The sequence below is a fragment of the Lepidochelys kempii genome, chromosome 9 (genome assembly GCF_965140265.1).
Source record: "Lepidochelys kempii isolate rLepKem1 chromosome 9, rLepKem1.hap2, whole genome shotgun sequence".
NCBI lineage: Eukaryota > Metazoa > Chordata > Testudines > Cheloniidae > Lepidochelys > Lepidochelys kempii.
In genome coordinates, this window is record NC_133264.1 from 80514654 (window position 1) to 80527235 (window position 12582).

At 43.8% G+C, this 12582-nt stretch overlaps 2 protein-coding genes across 11 annotated transcripts in view; both read right to left on the reverse strand.

Moving 5' to 3' along the window:
• C9H8orf48 (chromosome 9 C8orf48 homolog) overlaps positions 1-4883 on the reverse strand; it is a 230685-nt gene extending 225802 nt beyond the window's left edge. For 7 of the 10 annotated variants that reach the window (XR_012160954.1, XR_012160955.1, XR_012160959.1 and 4 more), the window contains exons 1-2: positions 4298-4682; positions 59-201 (exon numbers count right to left, since the gene is read on the reverse strand). The gene's annotated coding sequence lies outside the window, so the exon portion shown is untranslated. Of the gene's footprint in view, positions 1-58; positions 202-4297 lie in introns of all 10 variants that reach the window. The other 3 variants (XM_073361037.1, XM_073361036.1, XM_073361035.1) reach the window with 3 other exon arrangements.
• LOC140916824 (protein shisa-1-like) overlaps positions 4145-12582 on the reverse strand; it is a 38664-nt gene continuing 30226 nt past the window's right edge. The window contains exon 3 of the mRNA XM_073358712.1: positions 4145-4678. Within this exon, the coding sequence (XP_073214813.1) occupies positions 4145-4678 (534 nt within the window). The remainder of the gene's footprint in view (positions 4679-12582) is intronic.

A 12582-nucleotide genomic window follows, 5' to 3' on the forward strand; every position in this document is an offset into this window, starting at 1 on the left:
GGATAACAATAAGAAATGCAAGCTGGAAGTCAATTAGTACTCTAACACACACACTTACCTAATATCTTGGTGTTAAGAGAAGCTTCAGCCACAGCGGGCATAGAAGGTAGAAGGGGAAGGAACTGGAGGAATACAGCATAATGATGGATTGGCTGAGCTGGAATCACTTCATAACATCAGATGTAACCAACATCACCTTGTCTTTACAATACAAAGTGGTAAGTTACTAAACAAGTTGAATTAAGTATTAGCAGCAACCTTTCACACAAGGCTGGAATATACTGGAAAGCCGAAATTACAGCTAAACAGACTTCAGACCAAAGTAAATGTGCTCCTACTACAGCAGGTCTTGTGTAGTATAATGAGGATGTAGCAGATATATACTCGCTTTTGCAAACAGCAGGCTCAATTCTCTATTAAGGGCTTTGGGAGGAAGGAATCATGGAGGTGATATGGTTTGAACTGCTCTGTAGTAACTCCCTTGGCCAGCTACAGAAGTGACAATAAAAGGTGTTGTAACATGAGGCCAAAGAATATGGGAAGGATTCTAGAGGAAACCCCGAGGAAAAGAGGTACTCTCTTCTCAGGCAGTAATACACACTACAAATGGGCCAGCACATTCTCAAACTATTTAAAGCACTAGCAAGTAAAATCAGGGAAGAAACTGTTTGCTATGTAGATTAGTGTTTGAAATAAAGAAAAAGAAACATTCAAAGACCTGTCGTTCCTGAATTCCTGTGCAGGAAGAACTATTTTTTTAAAGCTCTATCACAAACTATGATACTATAATTAGTATATTTCTCATTTGGAAATGCATTTCACAAACCACATGTTCTGAACTAGAGCTATTCAGGAAATTTTTGATTTAGTGTTTTTAACTGAAAAATATTGATTTGTTGAAATCAAATTTTTCTTGCAGGAATGTACCAGCTTCAATGAAACACTCATCAGGAAAGGTTTTTCAGGTCCAGGATGGAATTTAACCCCAGAATAGCCAATTGTCTAGTGAATGGGGGTACTCACCCAGGGTGAGGAAGACCCTGATTCAAATCTCTGCTCCGTGTAATTTAGAGCAGGACTTGACCCAAGCAGAGCAGGGATTTGAACCAGGGTCTCCCACATACCAAATAAGTAGTTCCTTAACCAGTGAGCTATTAGCTAATGAGTGAAGGAGGGTTTCTTGTTCTTGTTTTTCACAAAAAGCTTCTAAAGATTTCAAGTTCATTCCTATGTAGAATAGGAAAACTGTTTACCACCCAGCACTACTCTGGACATCTCTTAGCAACACTGTTCTGTTGGCACCAGCACCGGGACCACTTGCAGTCTTAGCGGCAGCACGTTTCCAATGATGAACTACTGTCAGCAAATTAACTTGCACAGTCATAGACTAAGGCTATGTCTGCACTAGAACTTTTGGCGGTATCACTTATGTCGCCGACAGGTGTGAAAAAACACCCCTCTGAGCGACATAAGTTACACCATCAGTGTTGCCCACGCTGGGTTTTCTATCTCGGCGGGAGAAGCTCTCCTGCCAACATAGCCACTGCCACTCACTGGTGGTATCTTAATTATGTCAACAGGAGAGCTCTCTCCCATCTGTACAGAGCAGCTACATGAGCAATTGCACAGCTGTGCCGATGTAAGCTCACTAGTGTAGACATGGCCTAAGTGTGTTCTGCTTGCAGGGTATGTAACTTGTTGGATGGAAGGGAACAAAATTTACATCACTCATTTCAGTCTACTTCCTAAGAATATAAGAATGGCCATACTAGGTCAGAACAATGGTCCATTTAGCGCAGTATCCTGTCTTCCAACAGTGATCAGAGCCAGCTGCTTCAGAGGCTAGGAACGGAACAGGGCTATTTATTGAGAGATCCACTCCCCGCCAGCTAGTCCCAGTTTCTGGAAGTCCAAGGCTTAGGGACACCCAGAACTTGGGGTTACATCCCTGACCATCTTGGCTAATAGCCACTGATGGACCTAATCTCCATGAATTTATCTAATTCTTTCTTGAACGTACTTTTGACCTTCATAACATTTCATGGCAACAAGTTGCACAGGTTGACTGTATATTGTGTGAAGTATTTCTGTATGTTTGTTTTAAACCTGCTGCCTATTAATTTCATTGGGTGACTGCTAGTTGCTATGTTATATGAAGGGGTAAATAACACTTCCTTATTCACATTCTTGACATGAATCATGATTTTATAGACCTATATCATATCCCCCCTTACTTTTCTCTAAGCTGAAAGGTCCGTCTTTTTAATCTCTCCTCCTATGGAAGCAGTTTCATACCTCTATCATTTTTGTTGGCCTTCTCTGTACTTTTTCTAATTCCAATATATCTTCTTTGAGATGGAGTGACCAGAATTGCACACAGTATTTAAGGTGTGGGTGTACCATGGATTTATATAATATTTTCTGTCTTATTATCTATCCCTTTCCTAGTGGTTCCTAGTATTGTTAGCTTTTTTTGACTGCGCTCTCTTTTCCCTTGGAATTCTAGTAGTGACATCTTCTTTCAAAACACTCCCTAATTTTATAGCAAAGGAAGGTTTTACAAAGATCACATTTTTGTTAATTAGGCTTATGTCACACATAGAAATAAGAGCTCATCACATAAGTTCACAAAGACATGGAAAACTGGCAACTCATTGTGCATTAAGATGTTCTTTAAAAAAACCAAAACACAATGCAGAGGTACCACGTGGTGAGTTATGGAGGCCATAGTTTTTCCTTGTGTGATATTGGTAACATTGCACCTAGGATATCGTGTACAATTCTAAACACCCCAATAGAAAAAAGACGGTGACAAAGAGCAGAGGAGGCTGCTTGTGATCAGGAGGACTTGGACGTGTCAGGATTTGGTAGTATGGCCTTCAGGAATGGGGATGCTTTCTACTGGTTAAGTTGGTGTTGTAAGTTACCATCAAAAATATACTGGATTTAGGGGGTGTTTGTCATTAAGTGTTGCAGAAATGTTTAGTACCCCTGGGCTGAATAAGGGCTGCAGAACTGTTTGGCAGTGCGGAGATGGTTGAGAGGTAATTACATTAGGCATTGTAAGAAGGTTTGGCAGCTGAGAGAGGGGAAGAACAGAGTTGAGGGCATGTCACGTGGGGGTGTTTCCTAGACACTCCTGTAATCTGACAGATAATGATGTTTCAAATATTTTTTTTATCCTGTGTGTGCAGGGGAAAACAACCCATATATTTGCATGTAATAACAGCTACTAAATTGTCACTGAAAAATACATATTAGGGATCTATAATTCTGATTATTCAAATTCTAGCTGTAGTTCTTATTAGAAATAAAAAGGCAGCTATTAAAAAGGGAAGGAAAAGATGTGCCATTAGGAGAAAAGCAAATTGAAAATTTCAGTGCATAATATATACTTTCTCCAGGATCTCAGAGCAAACTATAAGGGGATCGTTTGCCCCATGACTGAAAAAGCAGCCGACTCTGGGGTGGGATAGGGCAATTCACAGCTAAATTATCCAACATTTTAGGACATGAAGTGATAAACACTGTACTCAATTGAAAGTGAAGGGAAAATACAGGGAGGCAGAATGCAGTGACCCAAATTGGAAATTGATCAGGAATACATTGCTGTTTCCATCCCAATTCTTCCTAAATGAGCTGAAGGATCTTTATATAGCATAAATATTCCTGAAAATTGGAGAAAAGCACAAAGAAAGCACTTTGCTTGTGGAAAATACAGTGAAGTACAGCAAGGCCGAGGACAGGAATTCTCAAGCTCAGGATAAACTTCAGAGCCTCCTCTGTCCATGTAACCAAGCAGCCTACATCCAGTTGCTTCAGAGTGCAGGAGTAAGGAAGAAATAATGAATGTGGCCTGCTGCTCTCATCCACTGCTGGACTTAGACCAGCAGTGTGTACTCAAGCTTTGCATTAATCCTCTTGTGCACATCCCAACCCGCTCACACCCCCTTCCATAGCAGCACTTCTAGAAGGACACAGTGAAGGACAATACCGCAGGGAACTGCCAAGTGCTAACCCAACTTCCTGCAAACTGGAGTGTTGCCTTGCCCACCTCCCATTTGAGTTCTAAGCCAGGCTTGATCCCACCGGGCATGAGAGATGTAAAAGGCCAGCACGTACTGCGGCAAAGAGGCATCCAATGTTATTGCAAAGGCTCCTGCAGGAAAATCCCCCCTCCACTAGCAGAGGAAGCCCCCAGAACCCGGGGAGGGGAGGGGCTTTGGGTCCCCCCGCCCCCGCACGGGGAGAGCCGGTCTGGGGGACGAGACTCCGAACTGGGAAGCCCCGGCCTCACCTCCTCCTGCAGGCCGCTCCCGTTGCCCCGGCAGCGAGGCCCGGCCGCTCTCCCCGCCCCGGGTGCGGCGGCGGCGCCTCCCCACAGCCCGCACTTGGGTTCCGAGCGCGGCCGCTGCCCGCGGTTCTCCAGCCGCCCGACTGGCTCCGCTCCCGCTGCTGCTGCGGGGCAAGGGGGCCCCCCGGACGCCGAGCCGGCCGGCGACGCACGGAGAAAGCGCCTGGGGCGGCCTGGCGGGGCGCGGGCCCCGGCTGCCTCAGCGGATGGAGCTCGGCCTCCGTCTGCCCCCGCTGGCTCCGGGGCCGCGTCCGCACAGGCCTGACAGCGCCGGGCTCCCTGGAGTTGGCTGACCGTGAAAACCCGCCCTTGGTTTGCACGTAGCTTTAGTCAAGACAAAGCAGAGGAGTGCGGGCCAGGAGGTTGGGGTGGGACAAAATACACCCCCAGATGCTGGATTTCTGGGGGGGCCCTGGCCTTCTACGCTTCACGCTGCGTTTGGCTTGCGCGGTTGGGGTCACGTTTAGATTGAGATCCTCAAAGTAGGGACCTCGCCTTCGCCCATGTTTGTCTCGCCTTGGGCATCTTTTAGCGCCCTGGGGCCCTGATCCTGAAGGAAGCTTCTGGGCATGGCTGTAATACAAAAGAGTAATGTAGAAAAGACAGGTTAGCCACTGTAGATGAGGATACGCAGTGTGGCTAATGACTGCATAATTGGAGAGAGACAGTAAAGAGCAAGATGGAGATGGATGGGAAATGCTTTGGAGCAGTGGTTCTCAGGCTGTGGGACTGCAGAGCATTTGTTGGCATGTACAGAGAAGCTGGCTGCTCACACTGTGCTGGCCCTTCTCCTTTCCACTCAGCCTGCCAAATCAAAAAAGCGACACCTACATTACATACTTTCGTCGTATTATTTTCCATTTGTGAAATTGCTAAAGATGCTACAGAGATTTTGTGTGATTGTGAATGGGAGGGGAAATAATCCACGTGACAGAAAATGAAAGTTGGTGGTGTGACAGTGAAAGAAGAACACACACATAATTGTGGTCCACTATGAGAAAATGAGAAAATATATATAATATATTTCAGAAAGGTCTGCCATCTATATGAAGAAAATTTGTACCATGAGCTAATACATCTCTAATCCAAAGATTCAACTATTATTTATTGTTTTTTCCATCTCAGGAGTTTAGTGAAAGAGCATAGCAAGATTCCAAAATGAATAAGAACACAATCTGGAATAATTTAAGATAGGCTTCCTGTTTTCTTGCTCTGGGACATAAATCATCACCAGCTTAGGCCAACCTCTTCACAGTTTCTTCCAGATCACTAATTAAGATGTCAAATAAAACAAAAACTGATAGATCCTTACAGTTCACCACTAAACACTGTCCCCCACAATTCTACACTTTCTCACTGATCATTACCTATTTTTATAAAAATAGGTAATGACTTTAGGTTACTAACTTGGTCAGAATTTGAATTGATTTCCTAGAGATGAAAGATTCTGAAGTTTCATTTCAATCTCCTGATCTACCCAATCCCTTTTAAATTCATAATTTTGGTGCATGAAATATATTACTCTCACAGGTTTATTCCTTTGACATTTATTCAGGGAAAGTATGGTCTTCACATGGTTTGAAGTCCAGGGTACAAATTTTTATTTATTTATTTTTTTTGTCTTTCTTAAACAGGTCAGTTTATCATTGTAATGTACCATTTGATGCCTAGGAAGTTCATATTTTGAACAGCATATTATTTGAACTAGTATTTGTTTCTAAAGGATTTGAAGATGCTAATAGATAGCCCAACCCAGTTGTGTCAGAGGATATTAAGATTTGCTACCACTAATGTACTGGAGTTGTTTCTATACAGAACCATAAATAGTGTTGTGTGAGAAACGTTGACAGGCTTTTACTGCAGATCATCTCTTCATCATACGTTATGTTTAAATTTAACACAATTGTTGAATGTCTTAGTACAGGTAAATGCTTTCTGATGTCTCTATCCATTAAAACTGCAATATCCCTTTTAACCATAGGGCTGCATATGAATCCATACTTGATAGGTGTGTGCATTTCCTAGGTAACTGTAATCCAGTTAACTTTGTGGATAGAACTAATTGGGCTCTCATAATGAAATTCATTACCCAGTGGTGGACTGGCCTTATACCATACTCTGATGATGGGTAAAATTTATGTAACTCATTAATGAAATATATGCAGGTGTTTTCACCCAGAAACTTTAGAACTCAAATATTTGAAATCTGAGAAATAAGTGTTTAGAGTTAAAAATATCAATACTTTTTTCTTTATCAGCACAGACATTGAAAGTGCTGCCAAGTAGCACCCAGACTCTGTAAATCATTGAACAGAATGCTTAACTTAAAAATATTGCCCAGAAAATGATATGGAATATGTCCCTCTCTGAGGGGTTATTGCAGAGGGCTTGCTGCATTTGAAAATGGTGGTTTCAATTCCCATTAATCCATATCTTCAATTAGGAAATGGACTGGTCTGCGGCTTAGTGCTGTTTGAGACTGGCAGTTGTCCATGGCAGATCAGAAGTTGTGCACACAAATGAAATATTAATAGCCATCATTATTATACAGGTTTCAGTAGACAGGAATTAAATGGTGCCGCAAGATGAAATGGAACAAAAATTTTACAGATTGGTGTTTGTGAGAAACTGAAGAATTTTTCTAATGGGTAAACATTGAATTTTATAGAATTATTTAAATCTTGAAAATAAGGAATTATTCATATTCTGGAGGCTATAGAAACATGCAGTTTATGTCATCTTGGCTGGACTATTTGGCTGAAGGACATGCTCCTTGTTAAAATTAAGTGACTTAATTGCATAAGTATTTGGTGCCAGGCAGAAGGGAATAGGGACTCCATGGTAAAAAATATTTAGAACTCCAGTCATGAGCCACTGCACATAAAAAAGAACCATTTTATTACAGTAAAAGTAATGGAGTGACTAGCAGGTGTCTGTTTTTAATTATGCTCTGCCTGGCAGAAAGAAGACACAGTAGGGTGCTATTTCCATTGAGCTAGAGCAGTGGTTCCCAAACTGTTCTGCTGCTTGTGCAGGGAAAGCCCCTGGTGCGCTGGGCTGGTTTGTTTACCTGCTGCATCTGCAGGTTCGGCCAATCGCGGCTCCCGGCCAACGGGAGCTGCTGGAAGTGGCGCGGGCCGAGGGACATACTGGCCGCCGCTTCCACCCACTCCCATTGGCCTGGAGCAGCGAACTGCGGCCACTGGGAGCCGCGATCGGCCGAACCTGCGGATGCGGCCCAGCCCGCCAGAGGCTTTCCCTGCACAAGCGGCAGAACAAGTTTGGGAACCACTGAGCTAGAGAATGGGATGGGGGAGGGGCTACAATATTTTGTGAAAAAGGTAAACTTCCTTTTTAGAAGCAGCCTTACTGTCTTGTATTGTGATCGTGCCAGCTTTTATAGGTGTCATAAATATAAAGGGAAGGGTAAACACCTTTAAATCCCTCCTGGCCAGAGGAAAGACCCTTTCACCTGTAAAGGGTTAAGAAGCTAGGATAACCTCGCTGGCACCTGACCAAAATGACCAATGAGGAGACAAGATACTTTCAAAGCTGGAGTGGGGGAGAAACAAAGGTTCTCTCTGTCTGTGTGAGGCTTTTGCCAGGAACAGAAAAGGAATGGAGTCTTAGAACTTAGTAAGTAATCTAGCTAGATATGCGTTAGATTCTGTTTTGTATAAATGGCTGATAAAATAAGTTGTGCTGAATGAATGGATATTTCTATGTTTTGTGTCTTTTTGTAACTTAAGGTTTTGCCTAGAGGGATTCTCTATGTTTTGAATCTGATTACCCTGTAAGGTATTTACCATCCTGATTTTACAGAGGTGATTCTTTTTGTTTTTTCTTCAATTAAAATTCTTCTTTTAAGAACCTGATTGCTTTTTCATTGTTCTTAAGATCCAAGGGTTTGGGTCTGTGTTCACCTATGCAAATTGGTGAGGATTTTTATCGAGCCTTCCCCAGGAAAGGGGGTGTAGGGTTTGGGAGGATTTTGGGGGGGAAAGACGTTTCCAAGCAGGCTCTTTCCTTGTTAGGTGCTTGGTGGTGGCAGCAATAAAGTCCAAGGGCAAAAGGTAAAATAGTTTGTACCTTGGGGAATTTTCAACCTAAGCTGGTAAAAATAGGCTTAGGGGGGTTTTCATGCAGGTCCCCACATCTGTACCCTAGAGTTCAGAGTGGGGAAGGAACCTTGACAATAGGCAAAGTTAGATCAGTCTTGGTAAGTATGTGGATGAGAGACTTCCAAGGAAAGCACTGGTCCTGAAGGAAGTGATAGATCAAGTAATTAGCATTTTTTGCTCCATGTCAGTACAAATCTGTTGCCTCCATGTGGTGCTAGAGGACATTAAGCTGCTGAAAGCGTTGACTTTAGATGAGACTTAAAACAATAAGATACTTTACCACTTTGATCACTAAGGATCCCAAGTCTGTTTTTACAAGGATTTGGGTATTAGGCTTGGTGAGTAGCCCCAGATTCCAAGCTGAGTAATTATATCGTGCTTTCCTAATTTTAATTTGCACTTTCAAGTGGATATATTATTTACTTTTTGTCCTAATGTCCTATATGCTGTTAAACAGCTGACACACATGTTCATCCTCACAGTTGGCTACATTTCAATGGGAAGGGCATATATAGACTGTAAGATGCTTTTGGATCCTTCTCATCTTATGATTACAGTGTAATTAAACAAAATATGAGACACAAAGCAGATCATAATTCAAATAAGACAGTCCTAAAATTGGTTTGAGGAGCTCATTAAAATCCATAGGAAAGTGCAGCCACTTCCTCCTACCAGCACTCCAAAATGATGATAGACTCGCCTTTCTGGATGAGGAAACATAAACACACCATCAAACAATTTTTTTTTTTAAACCTTGATGGGAAAATAATGGGCGGGGGGAACAACATCTGAAAAAGGGTGTTTTTCAGAGAGTGATTTTAATGGTAACGCTTGTGAGCTCAAGAATATGTAATGCAATGTCAGTGATTTTTCAGCATCCCAAACATTTCCGGAGAGTATGATGCCTTCTTCTTTTGGAAATTGCATAGCTAAATTCATGATGTTCATGCTATACATTGTATCAATTTCTCTGGCAAGTTCAATTGAAATCTATATGTCATCTGTTTATCAAGCAGCAACTGGCAACCAAACTGGGTCAATAACAAAGCACAGTGAGTTCCCTGTTCCAGTATTAAGCTGTCTTCAAAATAATTGTCTCTGCCTGCACCTCCATGTCCTTGGGTTCCTTAGGTTTGAGTCTTCTCTACCTTACACTGGTATAATTCCACTAAATTCAAAAGAGTTACTGCTTGTGACAGACTGAACAATATTCTGCAACATCCTGGACAAATCTTATGGAATTAAGATAAACTTTACTGAATTAAATTAAACCTTATTGAATTAGGTTTAATACCTTTGGCGTCCATTATATTAAAAATGCAATTGTGTATGTGTTGTTGTGGATTGTATGTAACTCCTCTAGAAGGAGGGGGATGCTAATACAAATGGCTCTGGTTATCAGTGCCTTTGAAGCCAGCCCCTGGAGAGGTTCACACATACTAGTTTAAACTCAATTCTCCAAGGACCAACCGACAAAGAAAGGATTTTTGGATAAATAGCCTGGTTTTATACAGGCTCAGGTCCTTCTTGATCCAGCACAGAGGGCCCCAATCTTTAGGGAAGTGTTGGAAGGACTGGCCCTACTGAGGCCATATAAGACTGTATGCTTGTTCTGAGCTGAAGTTGTGAGATACTTGGAACCCCAAGGAAACCCTTTTGGGTGGGGTTTGGAAGGACTGCTCCTGCCAGAGTCCATGTTAGGGTTGGGGTGATCTCTGGTAGGCTTATTTGCACGCATGTAGGTTATTTTATTGTTTTTAACATGTTTTCTCTTAATGCTTTTACCTTAAGATAAAATAGCCGTGCTTAGAAAGAAGTGTGTGGTTAACCACGTCAGAATAAAAAACAAGCAGGCCTGCTCAGGCAAACTGTCGTTTGCTGGGGATAACACAGTGAAGGCAGGGAACTGTACAACCTGGAAATACCCTGGTCAGAAGGGAGAGAGATGTTGGTCTCAACCCAAGAAAGGAAATGGCCATGGAATCCGGAAGCCTGAGAGTGGATTCCCTTGCAGGACCACTGAGGGGAAATACAGGTGCAATTGCTCTGAAATGTGACACTCCTCATCGGAGCTGTCCCTAGCTATTCTGGGACCCTACACAGCCCCCCTGCATGGGGGGGGGGAGGAGGCAGTCTTCTGAGTGGGGGGGCAGGGTGGAACCACCCCCGAGCACTCACCGGCAACGTGGCTGGGGCCGGCTCGCTGCACTTTCTGCCACCAGTGAGTGCAGGCCCGGCCCTGCTGCAGAGCTCAGGGGAGTGGGGGCGGGGAAGAGGTGGGATGTAGCAGGGGCCCTGGGGAAGAGCCAGAGCAGGGGCTGGAGCAGCATGCAGCTGCGTAAGGCACCAGGAAATTTGGTGCCCCACACAGCTGCTTACTTTGCGTATGGGTAAGGACGGCCCTGCTCCTCATTTACACCAATGGGAGAACAAAATCAGCCCTCTATCTTTATCTTATTGTCTGTCTTCCCATTTTCATCATTTTTAGATTTCTTCCCAAATACAGAGTGCTTTAATTAGCATGTGGATTTTTAACCAGTTGCCTTCATGTGTACCTGTTTGCAAGGTAATGTGCATTTCTTCCCAGTGCAAAATAGTTAGTTTGCAAATATCGCAAATGCTTTTTTGGAGATTCTTTGCATATCAAGGTGCTTTAATATAGTGCATCTGTAGTTATGTTTCTTTAGGCGGGTTGTGTGTATCCTTGAAATTAGTCAGAGTTTGAAAGAGAAGTGAATCCAGAACATATATAGTAAATGCTTGAGTTTTCTCCCTTTTTTTTATTATTTTCACTCGGCATTTTTCCATGGACTTTTCTGAAGCACTCCCAGCCTGCTGCTCCAGGGAGAGCTTTTCAAGGGAAAGCAGAACTCAACACAGGCTTCGCTCAGATCAGAACTGGAAGCAGCTAATCAGCTTTCCTCAATAATAGGTTGGCTCCCTTTTGGACTCTGTCAGACTCTGTTTCAAAATGATGAGCCATTTTGACACTTCAGTAAATACCTCCTATTAGAAATTGAAACCTTTCCACGGAAACACTGTGTTTTAACTTATCGCTCTACCATTTAAACACAATATTTAACTAGGTTTTTATATCATGCTTATCACCGTGTTATCTAAGAATTTTTTACAGATTCTAAAAGCATTAGCAAGGATCTCTGTTTCTCTCTTCCAATCCCTCTGTTGATTGGATACTATCATTATTAGAGAAATCCAAGCTGAAGAAGTGACTTTGTATGTTATTGCAAAGACATTGAGAGTCATGGTCTTTCTAATCTCTTGTTTAAATGAAGAACACAATCACAGTCCAGTTTCTGAGAAGTCTTCTGTGAGCATGAGTCTCACCCTTGTGGTTCAGCATTCCATTGTTCCAGAGGAGCTGCGGGAAGTGGTGGCCTGGCCACCACTGGGAGGTGCAAGCGGCCGTACTTGCGGACGCTCGGGTAAACAAAGCATTTCGCGGCCCGCCGAGGGTTTACCCTGAACAAGCCACAAACCAAGTTTGGGCACCCCTGTTCCAGAGGAACAGACTAGCTATTACAGATGGTCATAGTTGTGGAGGAAGAGGCAATTTTTTAGGTAGCTCGGGCTTATCCCATCAGGGCTTTGAAAAGTGGCACCAGAACCTTGAATTTGGCATCTGGTCACAAGCAGATGGACATTTTCTTTAGTTAGAGCAGGAGCGGGCAAACTACGGCCTGGGGGCCACATCTGGCCCTTCAGACGTTTTAATCCGGCCCTCAAGCTCCCACTGGGGGGGCAGGGAGAAGTGCAGAGTTTGCCCTGCTCCAGCATGCCAGCCGGGGAGTGGGGTCGGGGCTTGCCCCGCTTCGCACATGCTGTGGCTCCACATGGCTCCCGGAAGCAGCGGCATGGCCCACCTCCAGCTCCTATGTGTAGGGGCAGCCAAGGGGCTCCGCTCCGCATGCTGCCCACACCCCAGGCACTGCCTCTGCAGCTCCCATTGGCTGGGAACCGTGGCCAATGGGAGCTGCAGGGGTGGCACCTGCAGACAGGGCAGCATGCAGAGCTGCCTGGCCGTGCCTCGGCTTAGGAGCCAGAATGGGGACATGCTGCTGCTTCTGGGAGCTGCTTGAGGTAAGTGCT